This window comes from Dipteris shenzhenensis, chromosome 26 (genome assembly GCF_047967505.1).
Source record: "Dipteris shenzhenensis isolate YYH24624 ecotype China chromosome 26, Dip_SZ_1.0, whole genome shotgun sequence".
NCBI lineage: Eukaryota > Viridiplantae > Streptophyta > Polypodiopsida > Gleicheniales > Dipteridaceae > Dipteris > Dipteris shenzhenensis.
The window spans coordinates 37,361,134-37,385,388 of NC_141621.1; the positions used below are offsets into that span (position 1 = coordinate 37,361,134).

General features: G+C 46.8%; 1 protein-coding gene across 4 annotated transcripts in view; it reads left to right on the forward strand.

Moving 5' to 3' along the window:
* The window catches only part of LOC147885026 (uncharacterized), a 49,511-nt gene extending 33,544 nt beyond the window's left edge, over positions 1–15,967 (forward strand). For 3 of the 4 annotated variants that reach the window (XM_087397442.1, XM_087397444.1, XM_087397441.1), the window contains one exon: positions 15,300–15,967. In XM_087397442.1, the coding sequence (XP_087253568.1) occupies positions 15,300–15,867 (568 nt within the window). In that variant the 3' untranslated portion in view covers positions 15,868–15,967. The remainder of the gene's footprint in view (positions 1–15,299) is intronic. The other variant, XM_087397443.1, reaches the window with a different exon arrangement.
* Positions 15,968–24,255: the final 8,288 nt, after the last annotated feature.

Genomic DNA, 24,255 nt, shown 5'->3' on the forward strand with positions numbered 1-24,255 from the left:
CAGCAGGGACGAGGCCCAGAGTTCCTCGGCATAGCTCAGGCAGAGCAGGCAGATTGGGATTCCTTCCTCTTCGCAGTGGGAGGTCGGGACAGTTAGAGGGAGCCTTCCTTTCGTAGATGGCCTGGGAGTCTGGACTTCTCTTGGGGTTACAGGAGGGAGGGAGGCAGACTTCTGGAGCGGCTGGACCGTTTCTATGTCAGCGATTGGGCGCTTGGCAGAGGAGGAGAGTCAGGAGTGGTTCCAGGGACGACACTCTCAGACCATGCCCCAGTCATCCTAGTCCTGGACTCAGCCTCTCATTCCTCACCTCCACGTTCATGTCGGATCCTAGACTCCATCTACTCCAGAGCAGCGGTTCACAGCAGGATAGTGGCCCTATGGGAGCAGGATTGGGACCCCACCAGGGATATGGCAACATAGGTAGCTCATGCGGTTGCTGAGTCTAGCCTCATCTGCCAGCAGGAGGCGATTCAGGTCAGACAGCAGTGTTGGGAGCGGGAGAGGGGTCTCAAACGTGATCTCGCTTCGATTCAGCGGATGCAGCAGTTTTCTCCAGGCTCTGAGGAGCTCAGACAGCAGGAGGTTCGGGCCCGAGCCATGCTAGAGGAGATCACCCAACGTCGCTCAGAGTTCTCATTTCATGCTTCCAAGTCCTTCTGGGCTAGGAAAGGCGACAGGATGTGCAGAGAGTTCTTCAGGACTCATGGACAGAGGTCAGCAGGGGAACGGCTCCATTCTCTTAGGGCGCAGGATGGTAGTGTCAGAACAGATCCAGACGAGGTCTGGGACTTGGCGACAGATTTCTACAGATCATTGTTCAAGCAGGAGCCCCCAGACCCTCGTGGCTGCTTTTGCAGGGAGGAGGTGTGGAGATCTACACCGCGGCTCGTGCAGCCCAGCATGAGCGACGCCCTTCTCGCCCCTTTCACCGTGGCGGAGATGCAGGATGCGGTGAGGGCTATTGATGGGCAGAAATGCCCAGGTGAGGATGGCCTCTCTAGAGCTTTCTTCACCACCTTTTGGGAGCAGATCCACCGGCCCTTGCTCGCAGCCTTCCAGCATATCTTCTCCAGCGGGCAGATGCCAGAGAGCCTTGCGATAGGCATGATTTGCCTCATCCCCAAAGGGGGGGACCTCAGGGGATCAGACAGTGGCGCCCTATCTTCCTCCTCCCGACCGCCTACAAAATCCTCGCCAAGATGATCAGTAGCCGCATCCGCCCCCTGCTACACGACTTGATTCATGACACCCAGACTGGTTTTGTCCAAGATCGCAGCATTTTGGACAACATCTTCACTTTCTCAAAGGCGATGGAATGGGCTCAGCACAGTGGCCAGCACCTTGCCATACTTCTTCTCGACTTTGAGAAGGCGTACGACAGGGTAGTCTGGTCCTTCTTGGAAGGTACACTCTCTCGGTTTGGTTTCCCGGACGAGTGGATCAGAGGTATTGCTAGCCTTTACAGGTTGGCCTCCAGTCGGGTTATCATCAGCGGCAAGATGGGGGAGAGATTTCCACTCGAGCGCTCGGTGCGTCAGGGCTGTCCATTAGCGCCCTACCTCTTCCTATTTTTTGCGGAGGCCATGACCCACTTCTTTCGAGCCCGTACCACTGGTCTTCGCGGGATGCATCTCCCTATTCGAGAGGATGCAGAGCTTCTGGACTCCAAGTATGCAGACGACACAGCCCTATATGTGCAGGATGATGTCGAGTCACTGGAGCGAGTGAGACTGTCCCTAGAGATTTTTTGCCTTGCGGCTGGGGCGAAAATCAACTGGCATAAGTCAGTTGGTTTTTTGACGGATCCGGGAGCCAGCTCACAGTGGGATATTTTCCTGGGGTTTCGTTGGATCCCTAGAGGACAGACGACACGTTACCTAGGATTCCAGGTAGGTCTGGACATCACACCGGCTCAGTAGTTCTTGCCGGTCCTAGCCTCCATATGACGGAAGCTTGCTTTCTGGAGCACGGCTCGGTTTTCCTTGGCAGGCAGGGCCCTTGTGGTCAACCAGGTCCTTGCCACTACTTGGTATGTGGCCTCTTGCTAGTGTTTCTCGAGATCATGTGTAGCCCAACTGAGGAGACTGGTGCAGAACTTCCTATGGTCTGGTTCAGACGGCTCCGGCACCAGGCTCCGGCACCACCAGAGCTAGGGTCGCCTGGCAGACGGTCATTCTCCCCCAGACAGAGGGCGGCCTCGGCATCATAGATCCAGAACTGCAGAGTCAGGCACTTCTTGGCAAGTTAGTCATCCGCGGTCTGACCCCAGGAGGGCAGACGTGGAAGCTCTTGCTATAGCATGGTCTCAGCGTGTGTACTCCCCAGAGAAGGGGTGTTTGGCAGCCTTCTATCCGATGGATCTTCACTTAAGCTCCCTTGACTCAGCCCCGTTCCCCCTTCCTCTGCAACCTCATCTCGGTCTGGAGGAAGTTGCGACACAGCCTTTCCCAGGTTCCCCCTAGCTGCCGAGAGGAGATAGATAGATAGCCCCTGATCTGGAGCAGCCAGGTGACAGATGTTACAGGTCGCCAGCTTGGCGAGAGATCCCATATCCCTTGGGCGCTCTGGGCGCGTGGGCCTGCGCGCTCGCTCCGGGTTTGGAGGGACGTCTATAGCCAGCTGAGCCCAGGCGAGCTGGCAGCAGCAGTAGGTACGGCATGTGGGCTCCAGGCTCGGCGAGCGGAGATTGATGCTGCCATTCCTGCAGGTTGGAGGATTCCCATAGTCTTTGGACAGCTCTTCCCGGGAGATGAGAGGTGGCTAGGACAGTTCACTCCACGAGGTATTCCTTTGGTGGTTGCAGGCCTCTTCTTGGACTCCTCGGTATACTTCTTCTCCGTCACTGATGATAGTCGCCTACAGAGCAGAGAGGCCGTGATCGACCCCCAGCTTCCCTGGCAGCGCCTTCGCATTGTAGGGCTGCAAGGGAAGACGTGGCATATAGACCCCCTGATTATGCAGGACCAGGATTGGAGACTTTGGATATGGGAGGGCCGTTCCTTGATAGAGGTGGAGTGGGACCCAGGAGAGTGGCGTTGGCCACCATCTGAGACCTTAGAAAACCCTACCCCCTTCTTTTCTTACAGTGCACGCACGGGTCGGCGTGCTCTTGGGTCTCTCCAGCGCGAGCTACCCACACAGGCACATAGGTGGTATGCCCAGGGGATATCTTCGGTCTTTCTTCGCACCTTCTGGAAGACTCTTTGGGCTAGTTGGCGACCGAGGAAGATCTCCTACTTCCTTTGGATGGTGGCACACAAGGGGCTTCCAGTTGGCAGCTGGCTGAGGCAGATGGGGCATTGCCAGATGTGTTTTCAGGAGGAGTCGTCCCTGAAGCACTGCCTTTGGAGCTGCTCGCATGCGCAGACGGTTTGGAAGGGATTCATGGGGATCTTAGCGAGGGCTACACCCGAGCTAGGACCGATCACTTGGGGAGCCGTTTGCTGGTGCAACACTGAGGCGGGACACCACTTGGCCTATGAGTTCTCTCGACAGGATCCCGTCTTTTTCATCACGCAGGCCACCTGGGCATACATGGACAGCTTCCCTTGGCATCTGACAGAGACAGATGCAGGAGCGATGCCTCGGCACCCAGTTTGGGAGATCATAGGGAGCATTGCAGGCTGACATATCTGGACTTCCAGATGCGCGCAGACTGTAGGAGCTCAGACTACTACTACTACCCAGACCCTCGCAGACATCTGGAGCACGATCGTTCACACGCTCAAGGGTCAGTGGGATTAGATTCAGGGAGAGTCCCGGGCAGGGAAGGAAAAGAGACGACGTTTCCTTCGTGACTGGGACCACCGGGAGTTGTTCTTCCAGCACTCTACTCAGAGTCTTCAGTGGCATTACGCCCCTCCACCGTGGCTGTTTGTCCACTCTCCGATGATTATGCCCTGAGAGGCTTGTATTTAGCATTTTGACTCCTCGGGCTGAATCCGTTTTGTGATTGCAGCCCGTTGGCCTTTAGGCCTTCTTGTACTCTCGCTTTCAAGTAATATAACTAGCACTACTTTTTGCGGGAAAAACAAAAAAGAGAGAACTGAGAGATGACGGAAATATAGAGCTGAGAGTGAGCTGTGTAAACTGTAAAAGAGAGTTGAGAAAGCTGAGGAAACAGTGTCCAAACCTCTCTCCGTTTGCTGGTCCAAACCTCCGACTGTTGTGCTGCGTGGTCACCTTCAGATCAGGCTGAACTGATGGCCAAGGGACTGAGGCTAGAGCAGGGCCAGATCTGAGGATCTCAGGGGCTGCACAGGAGGCTGAAGTGGAGCTGTAGGAGGACTGAAGGCAGGAGCAAACTGAATGAGAAAACAGGGCAGCCAAGGGGCCCTTTTATAGCACTGGACTGAGCCAACCCAGTCTGTAAATAGACTGACTCAGTCTGTTTTACAGACTCAGTCAGTAACACGGACTCAGTTTGTTTTGCAGACTGGCTGGCCTACAACCATGTGAGTGGAAGGGAGAGAGCAGAGTGTGAGAGCAGGAGCAGGAGAGAGAGACCTGAAAACGATAGTTGCAATAGATGAGTGTGTTACAACTGAAGAGAGTGATAGGTTTTGTCTAAGTGACAAAACCTTATCCTTCACTAACCGTAGTTAGTGAACTAACTGTGGTTAGGGGGAAAAACCTCTAATTGAGGGAAAAGTGCCCCCAACCTACTTATTACATTACATTGGTCACTGCTAAATTATAACAATAATTCTAACACCCCTGCAGTGCCAATGTCATGTACAAGGGCTGTGCATATATCTGCTCACCTGAGAAACTGCAAATTGAATATCAGGTCGTGTATTGCAGAGATAAATGAGGCATCCAACAGCCTGATTGTAGAGTGTGACATCAATTGATTCACCCGCATCATGCATTGTAAGCTTCAGCCCCGGCTCCATGGGAGTAGCTATGGGCTTACAATCCTACATGTTGAATCTGTCCAAGAGTTTCTGCACATACTTGGATTGAGACATAACAATGCCACTTTTCTCTTGAGTGAACTGGATCCCCAAATAAAAGTGTAGCAGCCCCAAATCTGACATGTCAAAAGTGGTCTGCAATTCAGCTCTAAAATCTGCAATATTATCTTCATTTGACCCTGTGAGCAGTAAGTCATCTACATAAAGAATGATGACTAAAATATCCCCCCCATCCTTCTTGATGTAGGGGGTGCTCTCAGTTGGACTATTGTGCAGCCCCTTGCTGGTCAGAAAGGCATGAATTTTGGCATACCATGCACGTGGGGCTTGTTTCAGCCCATACAAAGCTTTATTCAGCTTGCATACCTGAAGTGCATTTCCTGAAATTTCAAAGCCTGGAGGTTGTTTGACATAAACCTCTTCCAACAAGTCTCCATTAAGTAAGGCTGTTTTTATGTCCAACTGATGAACATTCCATTGAAAATTTGCAGCCATGGCGATAACTGACCGGATGGTTGTCATTCTGGATGTAGGAGCAAAAGTCTCCTCATAGTCTATGCCCTTTTTCTGAGCATATCCTTTTGCGGCCAGCCTTGCCTTGTACCTATCAATGGTCCCATCTGGCTTTCTTTTAACTTTGAAAACCCACCGTGTACCTATGGCATGTTTACCTGGTGGCAAATCGACAACTTTCCATGTCTGATTTTTCTGAATGGAGTGCAACTCATCGTGCATGGCATTCATCCAATGCTCATTATCCCGTGCCTCTTCAAATGTCTCAGGCTCCTCATCAAGAAGAGTATGTGCATAAGCTGATTTAACTGAAAGAGCACCTACCCCATGTCTTACTGCACTCCGAGTTCTGCCAGGAAATGGAGCATCAATTTTACTCTCCCTAAAAGTTTGTAACAGCCAATTTGGGACTGTTTTTGCTGCATGTATATCTGCAATTTCTTGCTGAACAATCTCTTCCATTGCTTGTGGAGGTGGTAAGACATCGTGTGGCTGAATCGGAGCATGTGGAGGTATCTGAAAATTTTGATTTGCATCAGATATATCAGCAGCGGAACCCAAGGCAATGGGTAGTAATCCCTCAAAGACATCATCGGAAGAAGTAGGCAAATCAAATTCAGCTTGAGTGTGAGCTGAATTTTTTGAAAATATAACATCTCTACAGACAATAATCTTGCGTGTGACAGGATTGTAGAGACGGTAGCCCTTGCTCTCTGCACTGTACCCAACAAAAATGCATTTGATTGCCTTATCAGACAACTTATGCCGAAACTCAATGGGCACATGAGCAAAGATTATTGTCCCGATTCAAAACATAATTGGCACACATGAGACCTTCAAGCCAAAATTTGTGAGGCAATTTTTTGCTTTTTAGCATGCATCTATCCATCTCCATAAGAGTACGATTTTTCGTCTCAGCTTTGCCATTTTGCTGAGGAGTTAGCCTCACTGTAAGCTGATGTACAATGCCCTTGTCTTTCAAAAAAGCATCAAAATCTGCAGACAAATACTCCCCTCCTCTATTTGTGCGTAATGTCTGTATCTTGAGTCTTGATTCATTCTCAACCATGGCTGCAAAGTGTTTGAAAACCATAAATACTTCTGATTTGCGTTTCAGCCCATAAACCCAAGTGTAGTTGGAGTAGTCATCTATAAAAGTGACAAAGTAAAGATGACCACCCAATGATGGAGTCCTCATGGGACCACAGACATCACTATGGATAAGCTGTAATTTTCGAACAGCTTTTACTGATCCATCCTTCTGAAAAGGAAATCTGTGCATTTTACCAAGAATGCATCCTTCACAGGCATGTGTGGAGGAGGTGTTGCAAGAATAGGCAATGCATCAACCATAGCATGTTTTTGAAGTGTCATCAAGCTACCATAATGCATGTGTCCATATCTGGCATGCCATAACTCCGCATTCTGCATAGCAGCAGTAGGAGTGGAAACTGCAAGAGCATGTGCTGGTCTTTTATCATACATGTCAAGGTGAAAAAGACCACGTAACAAAGTGCCAGACAATCTCAAGGCATAGTCATGCTCTCTGTCATGGATTGCACACTTATCATCTTCAAAAATGACCTGAAATCCAGCTCTGTTAAGAGTGGACACTGAAAGTAGATTTTTTGTGATACCAGGCACATACAAGACATTAGAAATTTTGAATACTGAGCCATCAATGGCTGTAAGTTCAACTTCTCCTATACCACGAATTGAATAGGAGGAGTTGTTGGCACATGTGACCTTTTTACCAAAGGGTGGTGGATGCAGAGATGTGAAAAGACACTTCCTGGAAGTGATATGCTTTGAGGCACCGCTATCAAAACACCATGTATTTTGTGTCTCATTGACACTGAAAGCTGATGCATCCTTGGAAGAATAATAACTACATGTCAGAAAAGCATAAGAGTCATCATTACAAGTGGCTGTACTATCCGGAGCAGCCAACTGAGAGTCTGAACTGCAAGACAAGAAGGCTTAGTCGTGCTCCACAAAGTTGGCTGTAGCTTGCTCATTGTCAGATGCATGAGGAGCTGAATCTGAAACAGCCATACCGGAGCTGTTTTTCTTTTCTTTTGCAAGCATTTTCTTGCATTCTCCAATGTAGTGACTTGGCTTTTTGCAATAATGACATATTCCCTTCTTCTTGGGTTTACCTGCATCACCCTTAGCCTTTTGAGAAGGCTGTCCTGAACCACTGGAAGGCTGATTTGCTGATGTCTTTGCCTGTCCCTTTACTTTAGGCTTGAATTTTGAAAGCATGGCATGTTCACCTGCTCGTGAAGCCATGTTTTTCCTGGTCTGCTCTTCCTGCAACAGAAGTCCTATCAACTCGTGAAAATTCAGAGGATTTGCACCCCCCCTCAACGACAAATTCAGCGAGGTATGAAAGCTGAGATAAGACTTAGGAAGAGAATTCAGAGTAGTGGTAATCATCTTTGAATCAGGAATGATCTCATCTATATTCAGCAATTGCTCTCGTAAATCCTGTGGCTTTGTGAGGTGCACTGACATGGAGTCACCCTCTTCCATATGTGTATGAGACAATTCTCTTTTAAAAAAAGACACCTTGGCATCATTCCGAGCTGCATACATGCTCTCCAAAATATCCCATGCTGCCTTCGAGGTCTTACACGATCACTGAAAGAGAAATACACGACAAAGCTAAAGCATCACGTGAATCCCATCTCTTTTGCTCTGGAGTGGTAGGTATAACTGCACCAATAACTTGTGCTGCAGCTGTACCCTGTGCACGACCTCTGCCTCCTCCTTGTTGGGGAGGGGTATTAGGTGCCACATTTGCTGGCCGGATCTCATCCCCATTTACATAGTCCCACAAATTACGGGAAATGAGAATATTGCATACCATAAAACTCCAGAGGGAGTAGTTGGTACCATCCAGCTTATCCTCTTGTGAGAGACCAGTGAACTGGAAATCATTCTGATTTTGATGGGCCATGTTTGAGAAAGAAAATACAGCAAATGCAAATCTGAATCCCCTTGCTGGGAATGGAGTGCACAATTCCAAAAAAAATACAGCCAAACACTGGCTAAAAATGCAACTCAAATCTCTGTAATGTCTCTGTCAGAAATCTGCCAGAGCATCCAATCTCTCCCAAAACCTGCCAAAAGTGCTTCAAAACACTCACAGAAAGGCAGTGTGAACTGAAACGTGTAAAATTGCTCTCCCAACTCAAAAGCCCCAATTTGTGGCTTGAAATTGCAACCAGAAAGGGGCAAATGGTCTAAAAGCCCCAAATGTTGCACAAATTGCTCTCTGCCTGCAAAAGCCCCAAATTTCACTGCAAAATTGCAGTGTGATTGCAAAAGCCTCAAATTTTTGCAATTTCTGCAACAAATGCAAAAGCCCCAAATGTGACAAAATTCCCAATACAGAAAATGTGTCCAAATCTGCCCACAAATTGGCCTGCACAGGAAATTTCTACCTCGAATGACACAGTCCAAAATGTACAGTCAGGTTGTACGGACTTGACAGTACAAAATGTACGGATCTGACGAGCTGGTATGGATGGCGACCTGTACGGATGGCGCTACTCTGCAGTACAGAGTACGGACGGAGCAGTGTACGGGCGTCGCTTCAGATCTGTACGTATTTAGGAAAAAAACCTCTAATTGAGGGAAAAGTGCCCCTAACCTACTTATTACATTACATTGGTCATTGCTAAATTATAACAATAATTCTAACAAACCAGCCTATAAAAAGCCCTCCCTGGCTCATTTGCCAGGGGAGTTTTTGGGCAGCCTTTGCAGGCTGCCTTCCCTGCTTACCTGTCCAGTCTTTGGGGACTCTAAAGGGACTCCTAACCTAGACTAAGACCTAAACTATAAGATGGAAACACTTAACCTACTATTCTCCAATGGGTACTAGTGAACAAGAATTGACAACTGACTTGACCTAAGGCTGAGAGACTGACCTACATAGCTTGTGCCTGACTGTCATTGGACAAGGGCTCACAAAGGGGTCACAGCATACGATAAAATCTCCTATCTGGGAATTATAATACACTTGTCGATGTAGCCAATGTGTCACCTTGCACCCAAGTGCAAGGGTGCACGTGACATGCAGTTAGATATTTGGGGAGTCTTTCTCGTTGCAGTGATAGCCTTAAGGCTTTGACATTTGCTAGGCACTTTCTTTTTGGGGATTTTGCCGATGGCCAACAATGACTTGCTTGGAGTGATTGGCATTTGCATTTGCAAGGCATTGTTGTCATTTTTGTGTGTGATATTCGTAGCTTGTAGTTAGATATTTGGGGATTCTTTCTCGTTGCAGTGATAGCCTTAAGGCTTTGACATTTGCCAGACACTCTCTTTTTGGGGATTTTGCCAATGGCCAACAATGACTTGCTTGGAATGATTTCTGTTGAGGATAAACTTGATGGTACCAACTATCCCATGTGGTCTTACTTATTGTGTGTATCTAAGAATTTCTGGGGTATTGTAATTAGATCAGAGACTATAGACTTGTTTCTCTAGCACAGGCGGGTACCGAGACCGTCTATGGGTGGTGCTATTGTTGCTACTGCCACTTCTTGTTTAGTTGTTGCAGTGCCTCCCACGCTAGAACAATACTTGGAATGAGAGATGCATAGGCACGCGCCTTGATTGCTACATCTAGCAAGACGGTTTGTTATACTTCACATTCGTTCTTGCAGGATAGCCAAGGCTGCAGGGGACTTTCCATAGGCATTTGGACAGTGTGAAGGTGAAGGAAGGGGACAACATGGATGCCTATTTCACACAAGTCAAGGACTTTAGAGAGCAGCTCATCAATGTTGATGAGATTGTACCAGATTCATAGGTTTTGTCCATGACATTGAATTGACTCTTTGAGTCTTACTAGGTTTTGCTACAATGTGAAGGCTAGTGGCCTTGGGTAACCCCAACCACGATCCCTTCGATCAGCTTGTTTCTTTGCTCTTGCAAGAGGAGCAGAGCCGCTCCAATAGGGCTGCCTCCATCAATGCAGACCAAGGCTTTACCATAGATCACAGAGGCAAGGGTAAGGGGGGCAAGAATTTTAGCAAACCCAAGCCTTTTGATACCTCCTCTTCTTCTCTCTTGGCTGATGGAAGAATAAATCATAGCATTGTAATTATTGCAGGAAGCGCGGTGACATTTCAGAATGTCGAAAGCACATTGCTTCAGGAAAGAAAAAAAGTAGCAGGTCTTGCAGTTACTGTCACGGGGAGGTGAAGTTATGAACCGTGATTAACTTTGGCTTAGGGGGCTAGCTTAGGGGAAGCGACACTTCCCAGAAGTCCCTAGGTGCACACACTAGGCCTACTTGCTAGGGACAAGGCAAGGTTTAGAGGGGTCTTAAAGTTAGGCCCAAGGAAACCAATGTTTCATTGGTTTGAAAGGGTTAGGATTTTAATGTGAGGGGCAAACCAAGTTCCATTGGTTTGCAAGGGTTAGAGCTTTAATGAGGTGGCCACGTGGCATTCCCTCATGCATACCTACCCTCTTCCTCTCCTTCCAAGGCTAAGGTACGTTTTCTATTTGGTTATTCATTCTTCATGCAATCCGAGGTGCAGGGGCACGTTGTACGAATTCCAAGGAAGGCTAGACTCCTTGCATTTCTTGGCCTGCACGCATCTCGAGGCAGTCTGTATGGCTGTATGGACTGCAGGAACTGCATTCAAGGAGTATGCAACTGCTGTACGGCCCTTTCAACGCTGCTGTACAGGGCTTTTATTGCTGGCTGTACAGAAAGATTCACACTTTTCTAGGCTGATTGTACGGACATTAATTCACTGCTGTACGGACGCTGATTTGCTGCTGTATGGGATTGCACCGCTGGCTGTACGGACGCCATTAATGCTGTTGCTGTACGCAAAGGCTGCTGAGTTCATTGTTGTACTGCCCTTTTTCCCTGTTGTAAGGCCTGCTCACCTTCTCTCTCCTGCCTATGATCCTCTTGCTCTATTCTCTATCTGATTCCAGCTCGTTATCTCTCTCTTCCCTTCCTCTCCAAGCTGCTTGTTCCTCCTGCTAGCCTCAACAATGGATGTGTTGCTTCTGGAGGTGTTTTGGAGCTGGATTGAAGTTGTTTGAATCTGGTTTGAGTTCTCTTGTCGCCATCCCTTTCATGTGATTGCATTTGGTGATTTTGGAAGCTTGTTGTTGCTCAATTTGTTGTTTGGAGCTTCCTCTGGACCTTACAGGCTTAAGCAAACACTGAGTTACTGAGGGTGTGCCTGGGAGAGTGCCAGAGGGGGGGCAGTGTGTTGCATTTGGATGCCTTGAGGCTGCTTGAGCATTTTGGGAAGTGTATGGATGCCTGGTCATTAACAGTTGGTTATAGTCTTTGTGGAATGCTTGGATACCTTTGCAGTTGGTCATGGACAAATGGTGAATGCCTTAGCTTTGCCTTGGCACTTGTGTACTAGTTTGTGCACTAGGATGGAATGCAAGTTATAGCCAAGGTTTGGGTTGGACAGTGGAATGGCCTGTGGGGCAGAGCACAAGGGTGAGCCCTTGTGGTATGTACCAATTTCATTCCTAGAGAAATAAATAAATACTGGAAGGGGCGCCAAGTGTTTGGGGCCAGTGTGGTGTCTTGTACTTGGTTTCATTGAGCAGCAGCACTCTAGCCTCCATCCAGTTATTTCTCAAATTGTTTCTAAGTGGTATTGTTGAAGTTAAGTGGTTGAAATGATGCAATGTGGCTGTGAATAATGAATATGCAATGCAAGTTATGGTCTACTGCCCTTTAGGAAAGTGAAGGCCGGTTACAGTTGCAAATGCTCCTGCTGCCTATGAACATACCAAGAGGCAACAAACTTGGCTTATGATGAGTGGGCATGTGTTGTGATGTGTCACTACAATCTGGAGAAACAGGTTTCAGCTTTGTCAATTTCAGATTTTAAGGCAGCTTGGTATTTTGACAATGGTGCTTCCAAGCACGTTACCTCCTACAAATCTCTAATTCAGTCCTTGAGTGATGCTCCACACGGGGGCATTGTCACCTGTGCAAATAATGCATTTTATTCCATGAAGGGATTGGACAAGTTAAAGTCACGTCTGTGTTCGGGGATGCAGTGACTCTATTGGAAGTGTTATGTGCTCCTACTGGCAAAAAGAACCTGATTTGTTACCATGTGCTCACCGGAGCTCTGTCATAGGCTCAAGTTGGCGGAGTGTCAATCTTAGCGGTTGGATCAAATCTTTTGACGAACCGTAGTCTCAGATCTGCCCAGATCTGCCTATCTCCATAAATGTTGACAGCCATTGTTGTGCTATGTATGACTACCGGCGTGACAACTGTATAGTACTTACTGGCACACTTTCCAGAGGGTTGCATCATCTTTGATGCAAATGACAAATAAGTTGTTTCAGAAGCGTATCCAGCTACTCAATATGTCATTTCAAATACACATTTGTGGCATGAGAGATTGGGACATCTCAATTATGATAGTTTGGTGAAAATGTATTTCAAGGACATGGTGGTAGATCTTCCACCCATGCATGCACTTATGAAACATATTTGTAAGGAAGTTCGGTTCTCATTTCCAAAAGATGGGATTGTTGGTGCATCGAGGAAGTTGCACTATCGTGCATAGTGATGGATGTGGGCCGATGTGGACAACATCACTTGAAGGATATTTATACTTTGTCACCTTTGTGGATAACTTCACTGGACATACTTGGATATATCCTTTGACATCCAAGTCTGATGTCTTCTCTTGTTTCAAGCACTTTCTTGTCATGGCTGGGCACGAGATGGTGGGCACGAGATGGGCATAATACATCGGTGCATAGTGCCATACACTACGCAACACAATGGAGTCGCAGAGCGGAAGAATAGGACATTGATGTAAATGGCCAGAGGATGCATGCATCCTTAAGTGGAAGTCTTTGCCCAACAAGTTTTTGTTGGACACAATCATATGTGCCAACTATGTGCTCAACAAAGCACCCACATGGGCATTGAAGACCATCACTCCTTATGAAGCATGGAAAGGGCGGAAGCCTATGATTCCACACATGCGGGGGTTTGGGTCCTTGGCATATGCACATGTTCCCTCTCAGCTAACGCATAATCTGGAAGCTAAGGCAGTGAAGTGCATTTTCATTGGCTACAGTTCACACAGAAAAGGATACAGGTTATATTAGCCATACACTTCGCCACACAATGGAGTCGTAGAGTAGAAGAATAGGACATTGATGGAAATGACCAAATGCATCCTTGAGGGGAAATCTTTACCCAACAAGTTTTTGTTGGACGCAATCATGTGTGCCAACTATGTGCTCAACAAAGCACCCACATGGGCATTGAAGACCATCACTCCTTATGAAGCATGGAAAGGGCGGAAGCCTATGATTCCACAACTGTGGGGGTTTGCGTCCTTGGCATGTGCACATGTTCCCTCTTAGCTAATGCATAAGCTAGAAGATAAGGCAGTCAAATGCATTTTCATTGGCTACAGCTCACACAGAAAAGGATACAAGTTGTATTAGCCTAGCACAAGCAAGGTAATTGTCAATAGAGACGTGGTTTTTGCTGAAAATGCAGGTTTACCTTGCCTGGAGTGTACAAAACAGCCATGAGTAGAAGCCTCTTATGTGCTTGATTCCTTGCTGCCCTCTTTCAGTCAAGCACATATTCAGATCAGATTTTGCAGGCTGATTTGCAACCACTTGATGATCATGCTATTGAGCAAGCAGTGGTAAACGAGAGGGCTGTCATTAGATAGTAGAAAACCGTCCCAAGGTGGCTCTTGGAGACTCTCAGGGACAGAAAGCAAGCTAAGCCCTTGGCTTCCTGTTCCAGAGGTGGTTAGAAACGGATGCATGGCAATTTGCATGATGTTGCATTGATTTCCACTGCTTGCAATGAAGAACCCTGATGCCATAAGGATGCATTTTGATTGCAGGGAATGGATGGATGCCATGAAAGCTGAACTTGATTCCATTCATGCAAATGGAGCATGGGAGTTGTGTGACTTGCCAGCAGGTAAGCGTGCCATAGGCACTAAATGAGTTTACAATGTGAAGCGGGAAGCTGATGGCAGCGTAGACCATTACAAAGCCCACCTTGTTGCGAAAGGCTATGCACAACAACATTGCATTGACTTTGAGGAGACCTTTGCTCCCACTTCACACATTACAACCATTTGGTGCATCATTGCCATTGCATCACATAGGCATTGGGAGGCTCATCAGCTTGACATAAAGACAGCTTTCCTTCATGGTGATTTACTGTTTCATGCTTGGATTTTCATGCATTTCTTGGCTGCTATTTTGAGTTGTGACGTGAGTACAAGGAAGCCTTCACAGCCCTTTAGTGTATTTTTGGCTCCACAATTTCCAGTGTCCTCTATTCATATCACAATGAATGTCAAGTGCCCTGTGCCCATTGAAGGTTTTAGAAACTACCTGATGGCTTACAACAATCCTAGGCTGAGGGAAGCCCTCCATTTTTTCACTTCTCTAGATGCATCCCCCACGTACTCGGTGTCCAAAAATGTTGTGCTTCTTCCTTTGCTCGCCATTTGTTCCCTTCTTCCCCTCAGCCCGCTCCGATTGTCCATTGTCTAGCATCCATTGGAGATCCTGTTTTAATCACGTGGCCTACTTCAAAAGAAGCAGAGGCTCTACTACCTTGCAGAAGTTTGCTTTGCAAAAGTTATCTAGTGAACTCTTAATTAATTTACTTGAATATATTAGTATCAACAAGCTGAAAGAGAATTAACCTTCAAATATCCACACAGGTGTGTGCACACACAAATAATCTAAAAATGTATGCCTATATGTATGTATTGGGAGCACATGTATATTGCACCCAACACTATTTGTACTCCTCACCTGTGTTGAATGCATTGATGCGTTTTTTGCCTTTAGTGAAATTCAGTTGATATTTTCCCAGGGTGATATCCGGTCTTTAGAAGACTTGACATATGACAAAAGACGGGAGTTCCTAGCAAAGCATCCCTTACCCTCTGAGTTCCCTACAGTTTCGTTTCATACTGAGGTGAACATCGCTCCAAGTGTTATATCTACCATGTCACATATTGCACATGCAGAACTTCCATGGCTACCTTTAGCAGCTGGACCTGGAGCAGTTCTAGAGGAGCCTTCTACTGCTACCAAGCTACCTGTAATTATTCCCTTGGCAGCTGCTATGGCTATCTGTGCACTACATTTGCAGCTAAGATACGGAGAGAAAAGTGATGGGCTTGTGGTTCGAAAGGATGCAGAAGTTCCTGGGTCTGTTGCAGTTAGGCCAGAGCGGAAGCTTGACCATGCTTGGATGGTTTATTCATGTTCACGCAAGGAAGTTCAACAACCGGATCCATCACAGATGTGCGAGGCACTCCTGACCCTGCTTCTAGAGGTTAGCCAAAAGGAGACAGGGAATTCTTTGCACCAGGGTGAAATTGGATTCCATGAAACTGTGGGAATTTCATAAAGGATTGGGAGTTGAACGTTCAACATATTGATTTGGCCAATTTATTCTCATACTGAATTTGATACCCTCTTGTGATTGTGCGGATTATTAAAGGCTGCCACCATGGGGTGTGTAATCATATGTACACTATTTGATATATGTAAGATCTCCTGCTTTTTGTTTCCATATGTGTGAATCCTTGTGCTCTGGCTTCTCTATTAGATTGCTGAGTGAGGCAACGTTACATTATTGACTGAGTTAAACTTGGTACATCATTGAGATCTTGCAGACAATCTAAAATGTGTATGTCTGACTACCAAATTCGGGGCAATTTTCAGAACTTTTTTCTATTTGTAGCTTTTCCATCTTGCTTGTATGATTCCTTCAACAGATTTTAGGTGGGTGTTTTGTTAGTTGGAGCAGTCTGCAAAATTGACCTACTTACATCAAAACATACCACACCCTAGGTGTATAAACTCTGAAAAAGCATCATTAGACTTACGATACTAATACTAGCTAGTCGTGTCCTTTTGCAAGGGGATTATAAAGCTTAATTTCCACAATGGTATTTGGAGGATTTGTGAAAGCCACCATGCTAAAGCTTGGTATGTTAAAAAAGCAGCAATTACGTAACCCAATCAAGAAATTTGCAAAAATCAGTTGGCAGGAATGCCGCCTCTTACAATACTTTGTGAATTGGAAGAAACTGTCACAATTCCACACATTGGGCAGTAGATATTCACAGGTCTCAATAGCTAGGAATGTTGAGGAAGAGCCAATGAGTAGGAGCTCAATGCACCACACTATACTTTGTGAATTGGAAGGGGTCTAGCATGTACTATCAGAGTCTAGGTGAAGAAAAAGTGTGGTCAAGTATCTCACAGCTGAGGCACGTGTGGTTGTCCTAGGCTTGGTTGATCTTAGGCTTGGTGTGCACCCAAAGACATGCATGATGATGTAGGCGATATAAGTTGCAACATACTATACTAAATCCAAGACAAAGCTTTGCACTCAACTTCTAGGAAATAGTGTTAATAGGCCAAAGGTTTACCCATTCTTGCAACCATGTACCTATTCTTGCAACCATGTACCAATTGTGGGCTATGTGAGCCAGAGAAAAGTAGGTTCTCATTAACGGCTTGCCAATGCAACCAATAGGCATTTATGTGCATTGGGAATAAAATCTCCTAAATCCAACACACATCACAATTGGGCTAGTGACAATGGGTTCACTTACAGGTTTTGGTTTTAAGTTGAGAGCTTTATGTATGTGAGAGAGAGAGAGAGAGAGTCTTCGGAAGACCAAAGGGTCTATGAGACAAAAAGAAACTTGATATAATGATCTAAGGGGTGGACCTGCTATGAAGGCATGAACACCCATGATCAGTACAAAAAAGAAAAATCCATAATTAGATCATAACCATAAACATCACTATAATGGCATCAATATATGGAGGAAGGCTCTCCGAGGCGAGGCGTCAATCTCGGGAAGAAGGCATGGTTGTGTGAGGTGGTGGTGGTGGCATAAAACGTGTATGAGAGCGCTAGCGCCTGTTGGCATGCATGGCACATTGTTAGCTGTGGCCCTATGGCGAACAAGCGCCACTGTCATGCTTGTGGGTCGTGCCTATTGAGCATAGAGGGAAGGTCCCCCAATGTGATCTATGTCTTAGTTCATTGGCAGGTCTGTCGTATCTTTGGCTAGGGTCGTGTCCATTGTCTCTGGAAGTCCTACTGATCGATGCACTCTGTATTATCTGGCTAGAAGAACTCTATGATCATGCTCTGAGAAGAGTTTGACTAGATACCCTGATCATGCCCACGTGTCCGGAGCAAAGACATCCTATGTCGGATGGCCTCATGGATGAAGGCTGCCAAGCATCTCTAGTCTAGGTAGGAAAGGAGATTGGATTGGGGTTTGAATCCATCCCTAAAGAGGTAGTGGTAATGACCTCTGATCTCGTAGTACAAGGGGCATCTGAGAGCGAAGTACTCCCTTGACTCGATCTCTTGGTGATCGCATAGAGTGCAAATATGACCCTCACTAGGTATATCCTCAGCTCGGCCGTTGTGAATACGGAGGTGGTGTGGTGAAACATGAAACTCTTTGATCGATATCGTCAAGGAGGCAGGGAGGTGGATCCGTGTGTACTTTGGCAGATCACCCTCTGCTGAGATTTGCAGGCAATGGTGTCTTTAGAAGCTGAGGTTGATAGGGAGCTCTTGCGGTGCCAACTAGGTCATAAAAGTGTGTAACTGTAAAAGATCCTCTCGGATGACCTCGTTCACCTCATGATATGTAAGCGGGATGGAGGGAGCATGGACGGTCTACTAGGAGGGAGGTAGCCTGTCTATATGAAATCCCAAGCTCTCAAACCATCTGCATTTACATGCATATACCAATACCTATTGTCACCCTCTGCCACCAATGCCATGGATGAGGACAAGGCCAACCAAGGGAGCCTACGTTGCCTTGTGATGCAAGAGCCATATGTTTGATGCAGTAGAGATACGTGATCATTTGGAATGTGGCATTGAGTTGTAGTGGGGATGCTCCAAACTAAGCCAGGACTATTGGACGTGGGGGCTTACTATGAATCCGTGAAAGCATAAGAACTTGAAGAATCTCAACACAATCCCACTCTACCTCTGATTGATCTAGCCCCCAATAAGGGATGCCATACATACTTGCTGGACAAACCAAAGAGTCAAAACAGGGGGTTTTGGTTTAGGCGTCTTGGAAGAGATAATGGAAGCACTATTGCTCGAGTCTAGCCAATGCAACATACCCCTGCTCAATCGAGCTTGTGTAGCGCTTGTCGCAATCGTGAAGATCAAGCTGGAGAAAAGGATCTCCAAGCATGTGTAGTATGTGTAGGATGCTGCTCAGTTGGGCATGTATTGCTGGTCGAAGAAAAGGACTCCCAAGTATGTGTAGGATGCAACCGATAGAATGCTCGGGATTTGTTGAAGGTCATGACGTGTCCTGTCCCACGGCTTTGAAATTGTGAAGCTCTACAACTACGCTAACCTTTGTGTCGAGCATTGATGCATAGATCTTGGACATGACATGTCATAATGGTCTTGTAGTTTTTCAAGCTCTTGGGATCTCTTGCATTTAAATGGGAGTGATGGTGTTAAGGGTCCAAGTGTGTGGAAAGCCTGTACAAACTGCTTCGTTGAAATTTTTTGCTAAGATCAGGGCTAGGGTATTTGATTCCATATTCAATGAATTAAGTACGTAGGCCCTCATGATATTTCGCTCAGCCATTGTAAAGCTTTAGGGCTACATGCCTCTAAGAGATCGGGTGTTGGCTGGTTAGGGATGTTATACATTATGCATGCATAAGAGTGCTAAGTTTTGGTGTCTGATAGAGGGGACGAGGCTTGACACTCAAGAAGTCTTTTGAGTTACTACTAAATAGAATGTTTATTAACTCCTCGTTCCTACGAATGAAAGCCTGCTTCTTCCAATGAACTAGGCGACGATACTCGCGTATGGTCTCTCGCCTACTCAAAAGACTTAATAACGTCTTTGAAAAATCGAAGGGTCTAATACAATAAACGCTAAGGGGTGGGGCAAGCAAGCATCCACACCCAAGATGATGTTTGAGAAAAGGATATCAATAGATACACCACACTGTCATTGCAAGAGAGTACGCAAATGCAAAGGATAGAATGGGAGAGAGATCCTCATCAATCCATCGCCCGTTTGAGTAACAGACCCTCTACATGTGTGTGGGAGTAACTCCATCAGTCAGTGCTCAACTTGATTAGTTTGTTTAGGCCCCCTCTCCTCCGGTGTAGTCTTCGGGAGGTAGCTTGTTGTTTGGCAACCACCATTGTCACTCCATGGTCTGCCTTGCCAAGTCAAATAGTATAGAGAAAATGTTTGTAGTTCTCAAGGGAGGCTCATCTTGAGGGTGATTCCGTCATGCCATGCTCTCTTGGTCCTTGTTGTGTCGACCTCTATAACCTCTGGCTTGAGTGACTAGAAAAGAAGTTTGCGATCATCCTTTGGCTTTTATCCAATGGGCCCTCCCGATCTCTCCTCACTTGCACGAGTCGGTCTCTATTCACTGGGCATGGAAAAGGAAAGTGTCCACGCATCGCCCAGGATGGGCCAAGAAATCTCTGAGTGGTCCAAATCTTCGCTTGATGCCATCCATAGATCTCATGGTCCAAAGGGCGTCTAAATGAAAAGTTCTTTGTCTCAATCTCCTGCATGTCACATTAAGTGCAGATCTTGTCAAGTGCCATTTGCTCCTTATCCCAATACATAGTCAATGAGAGGATACTCGAAACACCTGAGGTGACAGCTCTCTCTTTCATGCATGGATTCTCTACGAGTACGTTGTTCACTCATCATGAGATGGATGCATGGAAGCCAAGCTTCGAGATAGACAACGTGCGGGTCACTTCCATCCACTTTCCATCTCTTCTCAGCGCCAATGATACTTCCTTTCAAGAAGATGAGCTACGAGGCAATCGAATCACCCTCTCCCAGACACCAAATACTGGCAGTGGATCTTCCCAGAAGGTAGCAAGGCCCTCTTACATGGGGGTCATGCAGGAGTTCAGAGGAGGGATTTTCAACTGCCCTTTCATGCGTAGTCCTCTTGGCGCACTCCCAGCGATGCCAAAAAAGGAGGCCCCGCAGAGGTGCAAAAGGTCTCTATTCTCAACGAGCAACAAGTGGAGGATTTCATAGCGCTACAGGAGAGGTTGGAGAAGGTTTTGAAAATGGACAAAAGACAACCAACACGTGCCAAGCTCCACGAGGAGGGAGGACCTTCAGAACTAGACAAAAATGAATGTTCAGCAAACCCCCAAGAGCTCCGACTCAAGCGCAAGGAATGGGCGTAGCGCAAGGGGTGATGTAGCTGGTAGAACCAGATTCGGTGCAAGAGATGCCAAGGAGGGAGCAGATGAGGAGCAGATGGAGGCTCCAAGTCAGTAAATCCCAGCCTTCGAGATCAATACAATGCATCAACAGGTCTACACACACATCATCAAGAGGATCCTCAGTCTAAGGATGCGGAGGAGCCATATTCTAAAGATAATGTTGTTGCCTTTTTGGATGAAGATAGGCTAGAACAGTCAATTGAGTGGCTTTCTTCCCATGCATTGATAGGATTTCTTCCTAGCCCCAGGCCTCTTGCTGTTTTTCTTGAAATTGGCTGAGAAACAATTGGATGTTTAGTTGTCACCAGTGTAAGATTTCTGAGAAAAGGTTACTTTTTCTTTTTACTTGAAGCAGAAGACATGGCTTGGAAAGCTTTACACCATGGTCTTTGGACCATTAGGCACTAGCCTCTGTATCTAGAAATTTGGTCTCAGGATTTTAACCCTGACAAACCTAGGTCTACCTTTGTGCCAGTGTGGGTTGAACTCCCTCATCTTCCATTTTCTCTTATCAACCAAGCTCCAAATCTGTGTAGGAGTAGGGCAAGTTATTGATGTAGAAAACGGGCAATTTATCAATCCTAGAGGGCATCCTCAAGTTTGTGTCAAGTTGGATGTTGTTGATGACCTTCCTTGACACCTTAGTGATTGTTAATAGAAATGGGAGTATATTCATGGAGCAACCATTAGTGTACATGAATTTTCCTAATTCTTTTTTCCTTTGTGGGTTATCTACCCATACACTAAAAAACTGTCCCTTGAAAAGAAAAAAACCCAAGACCCACAGGAACATCCTCAGCAACATGCTAACCAACCCTCCAAACCCAAGTGGGCTGTAAAGGACAAACAAAAAACTCAAACACAGGAAGGGGTTGCAGATAAAAGAATCAACAATGCATCAGTCAAAGAGGAAGGAGGAGTGAAGAACACTAAGGTACACTTAGGGGAGGACAGAGTCACTATTCACAAGAGTAAGTGTCTGTGTCGAGGGCAATCACACAAGAACCCGCTTATCCCACGACAAAGGATCATCCTGCAAGGAATCGTCACCATGCCAATGTACCTCTGGCATCTAGGGTGAGACACAAGCTAGACACATGCTCTACATGGCTGTTAACACGCTATGCGATAGCGCGAAATTCATCAACACCGCATTCCACATGGTCATCGAGTCTAGGTCTAGGTGAGTTTGTATGGTAGGCATATCACCCCAATGCACCTGCAACCCACAAGTCACTTCCTTGCACATACACCCACACGTATGCATGGTTAACACTAGGTGATTAGGGCTAGTACGTCCCTTCTGCATTTTTTATATTCTTGCACACTAACCTCACTGTCCGCCCCACACCTCACCTACACACCGCCACTTCCTAACCCTTTCCCCTCTCTTTCTCTCCTTTCCACTTTCCCCCTTCTTCATCGTTCTTTACTTTTCTTAAATACCTATCCCGCCGACCGTTGCCATAGTACTATCCCGCTGGTCGTTGCCATCACACTATCTCGCCGAGACCGTTGACAACTCATTATCCTATCGGTCGTCACCTTTTTCACTACCCCTCCGGGGTCTTCGCCATCCCACTATCCCACATATCCCATAAGCCACTGGTTCCTCTGACTCACAGAGCACGCCCTTAGCCACGATTCATATGCCCTTCGCCTTCCCAGCTGAAGATTAAGCTTAGGAAGAGATCTCTACACAACAGGCCACCCAAGAGGTATCGACAACAACAGGCACGCCCCCCTCAAGGACGTCAAGAAAGCACACCTCGGCCCCCACACAAGGGGAGGACAAAATTGTGCGCTCACAAATGCACTCGTCGCTTGGAGAGGCATGGCTCCAACAACTCGATGCATGCACCATCCACTCCTGTTATGTATATGAGGGTGACGACTACACCCTCCATTACCACACCACAACGACATATCAAGCGTTAATGGAGTCGGCAGTTTAGGATGCACTCGCAGTGATGACGGGACTGGGATCCGTGGGTCGGACCGCCTTCCTTGTCACTTGGATATGAGGCTCTTGGAAGAGTTCCTCTTGGAAGAAGCAGAGGTTGCACTGAAGCGAGCAAGAACAGAGCATAGCACCACTCCAGCTAGCCGTCCCATGCAACCTGACCCAGTTGCTCACATAGTATGAGGATCGCCAACTGGTTGCATGCATTCCTACGTCGTTAGTTATGCCTCAAGCACTCGCAGCCTCAAGACAAGGGAAAAAGTGTACAGAAGGAGCCCATCATGGTGGACGACCTCCCGGGTGACGAGATAATCACCATTGGCCTCCATCCAGGAGCTCAAGCTACCCTCGTTATGCCCTAGGTCTTGGCCTCAGCCACGACCCATCCTCAGGAGACCACCTCCTTCGTCACTGGCTCCTCCTCCTCTCCATGGGCAAGCCTCACAGAGGCCATATAGTTTTGTAGCACGCCCCATTATAGGGCACCAAGTGGTTATAGCCACATGACAATAGAGCAGCTCTTCCGTGCCGCCCAAATGGAGCAGCATTTATTCGAGGCAATGGCACAGCTCCCATAATTGGCATGAACAATTCTACTGAGGCAACAAGAACAGGCATCACAACTCTTTGTGACTCTCCTCTAGTCACAGCTCTCTGCATGTAATAACCACATCCTAATGGTCGTCACCCAAGCCATAGGACAAACGGCCCTAATTCAAGCAGAGGAGTACCGCACAAAAGCTGAGGAGCTAGAGCTGTCAGTCACCAAGCTCAAGGATGAGCTCGCCACCCGCAAGTGAATCCCTGGTCCAAACACTCTTGGACTAGGTCCATAAAGTTGAGTCCCGCCTCTTAGATGCAAATGATGAACTTTCCTTCAGCTATGGCCTCCTCATCCTTTAGTCCGAATAGCATATGGTCCATTGCAAGAAGGTGGCCTCCCATGTTTCAACCCCCACCTAGGCTAGATAAAGCTCAAGACAAGTCTTCTGCCCCATGCAATGGGTTGCAACAATTTATAGAGGTTCCATGGGAGGAGGCATGGAATGGAGATATGGTTGAAGAGATGCTTGAATCTTATGTGGCAGCTGACCATAGCATATCCCACACCTTTGATGGACAGTTACAAGCTATACATTTATGTTTCCTATGATGCAAGTTGACCACTCGCCAAGTACCTTGGCCTACTATTGCTTGACAAACCCAGCTCTTCAGAGCCACATCATGACTTATCCTATTCTAAGCATTAGCCATGTGCACCATTACTTGTGAGCCACCCAACCCGAAATTCTGATGCCAGTTGCTCATATACACACCATTTCTTATGAGCAACCTACAACTGCCTACAACTGAAAACCAATTTTTATGGAGAGCATGTGCATGGAGAGAGAGGCATGAGGCTAATATCTACAACCAAGATTCAAGTCCATCGATGATATCCCTCAGTAACTGACACCAACAGGCCTTCCACAACCACCTCAATCTACCTTTTTTTTACACCACCACCAATGATACAAACACGTATCGCTCAAGCTACCTAA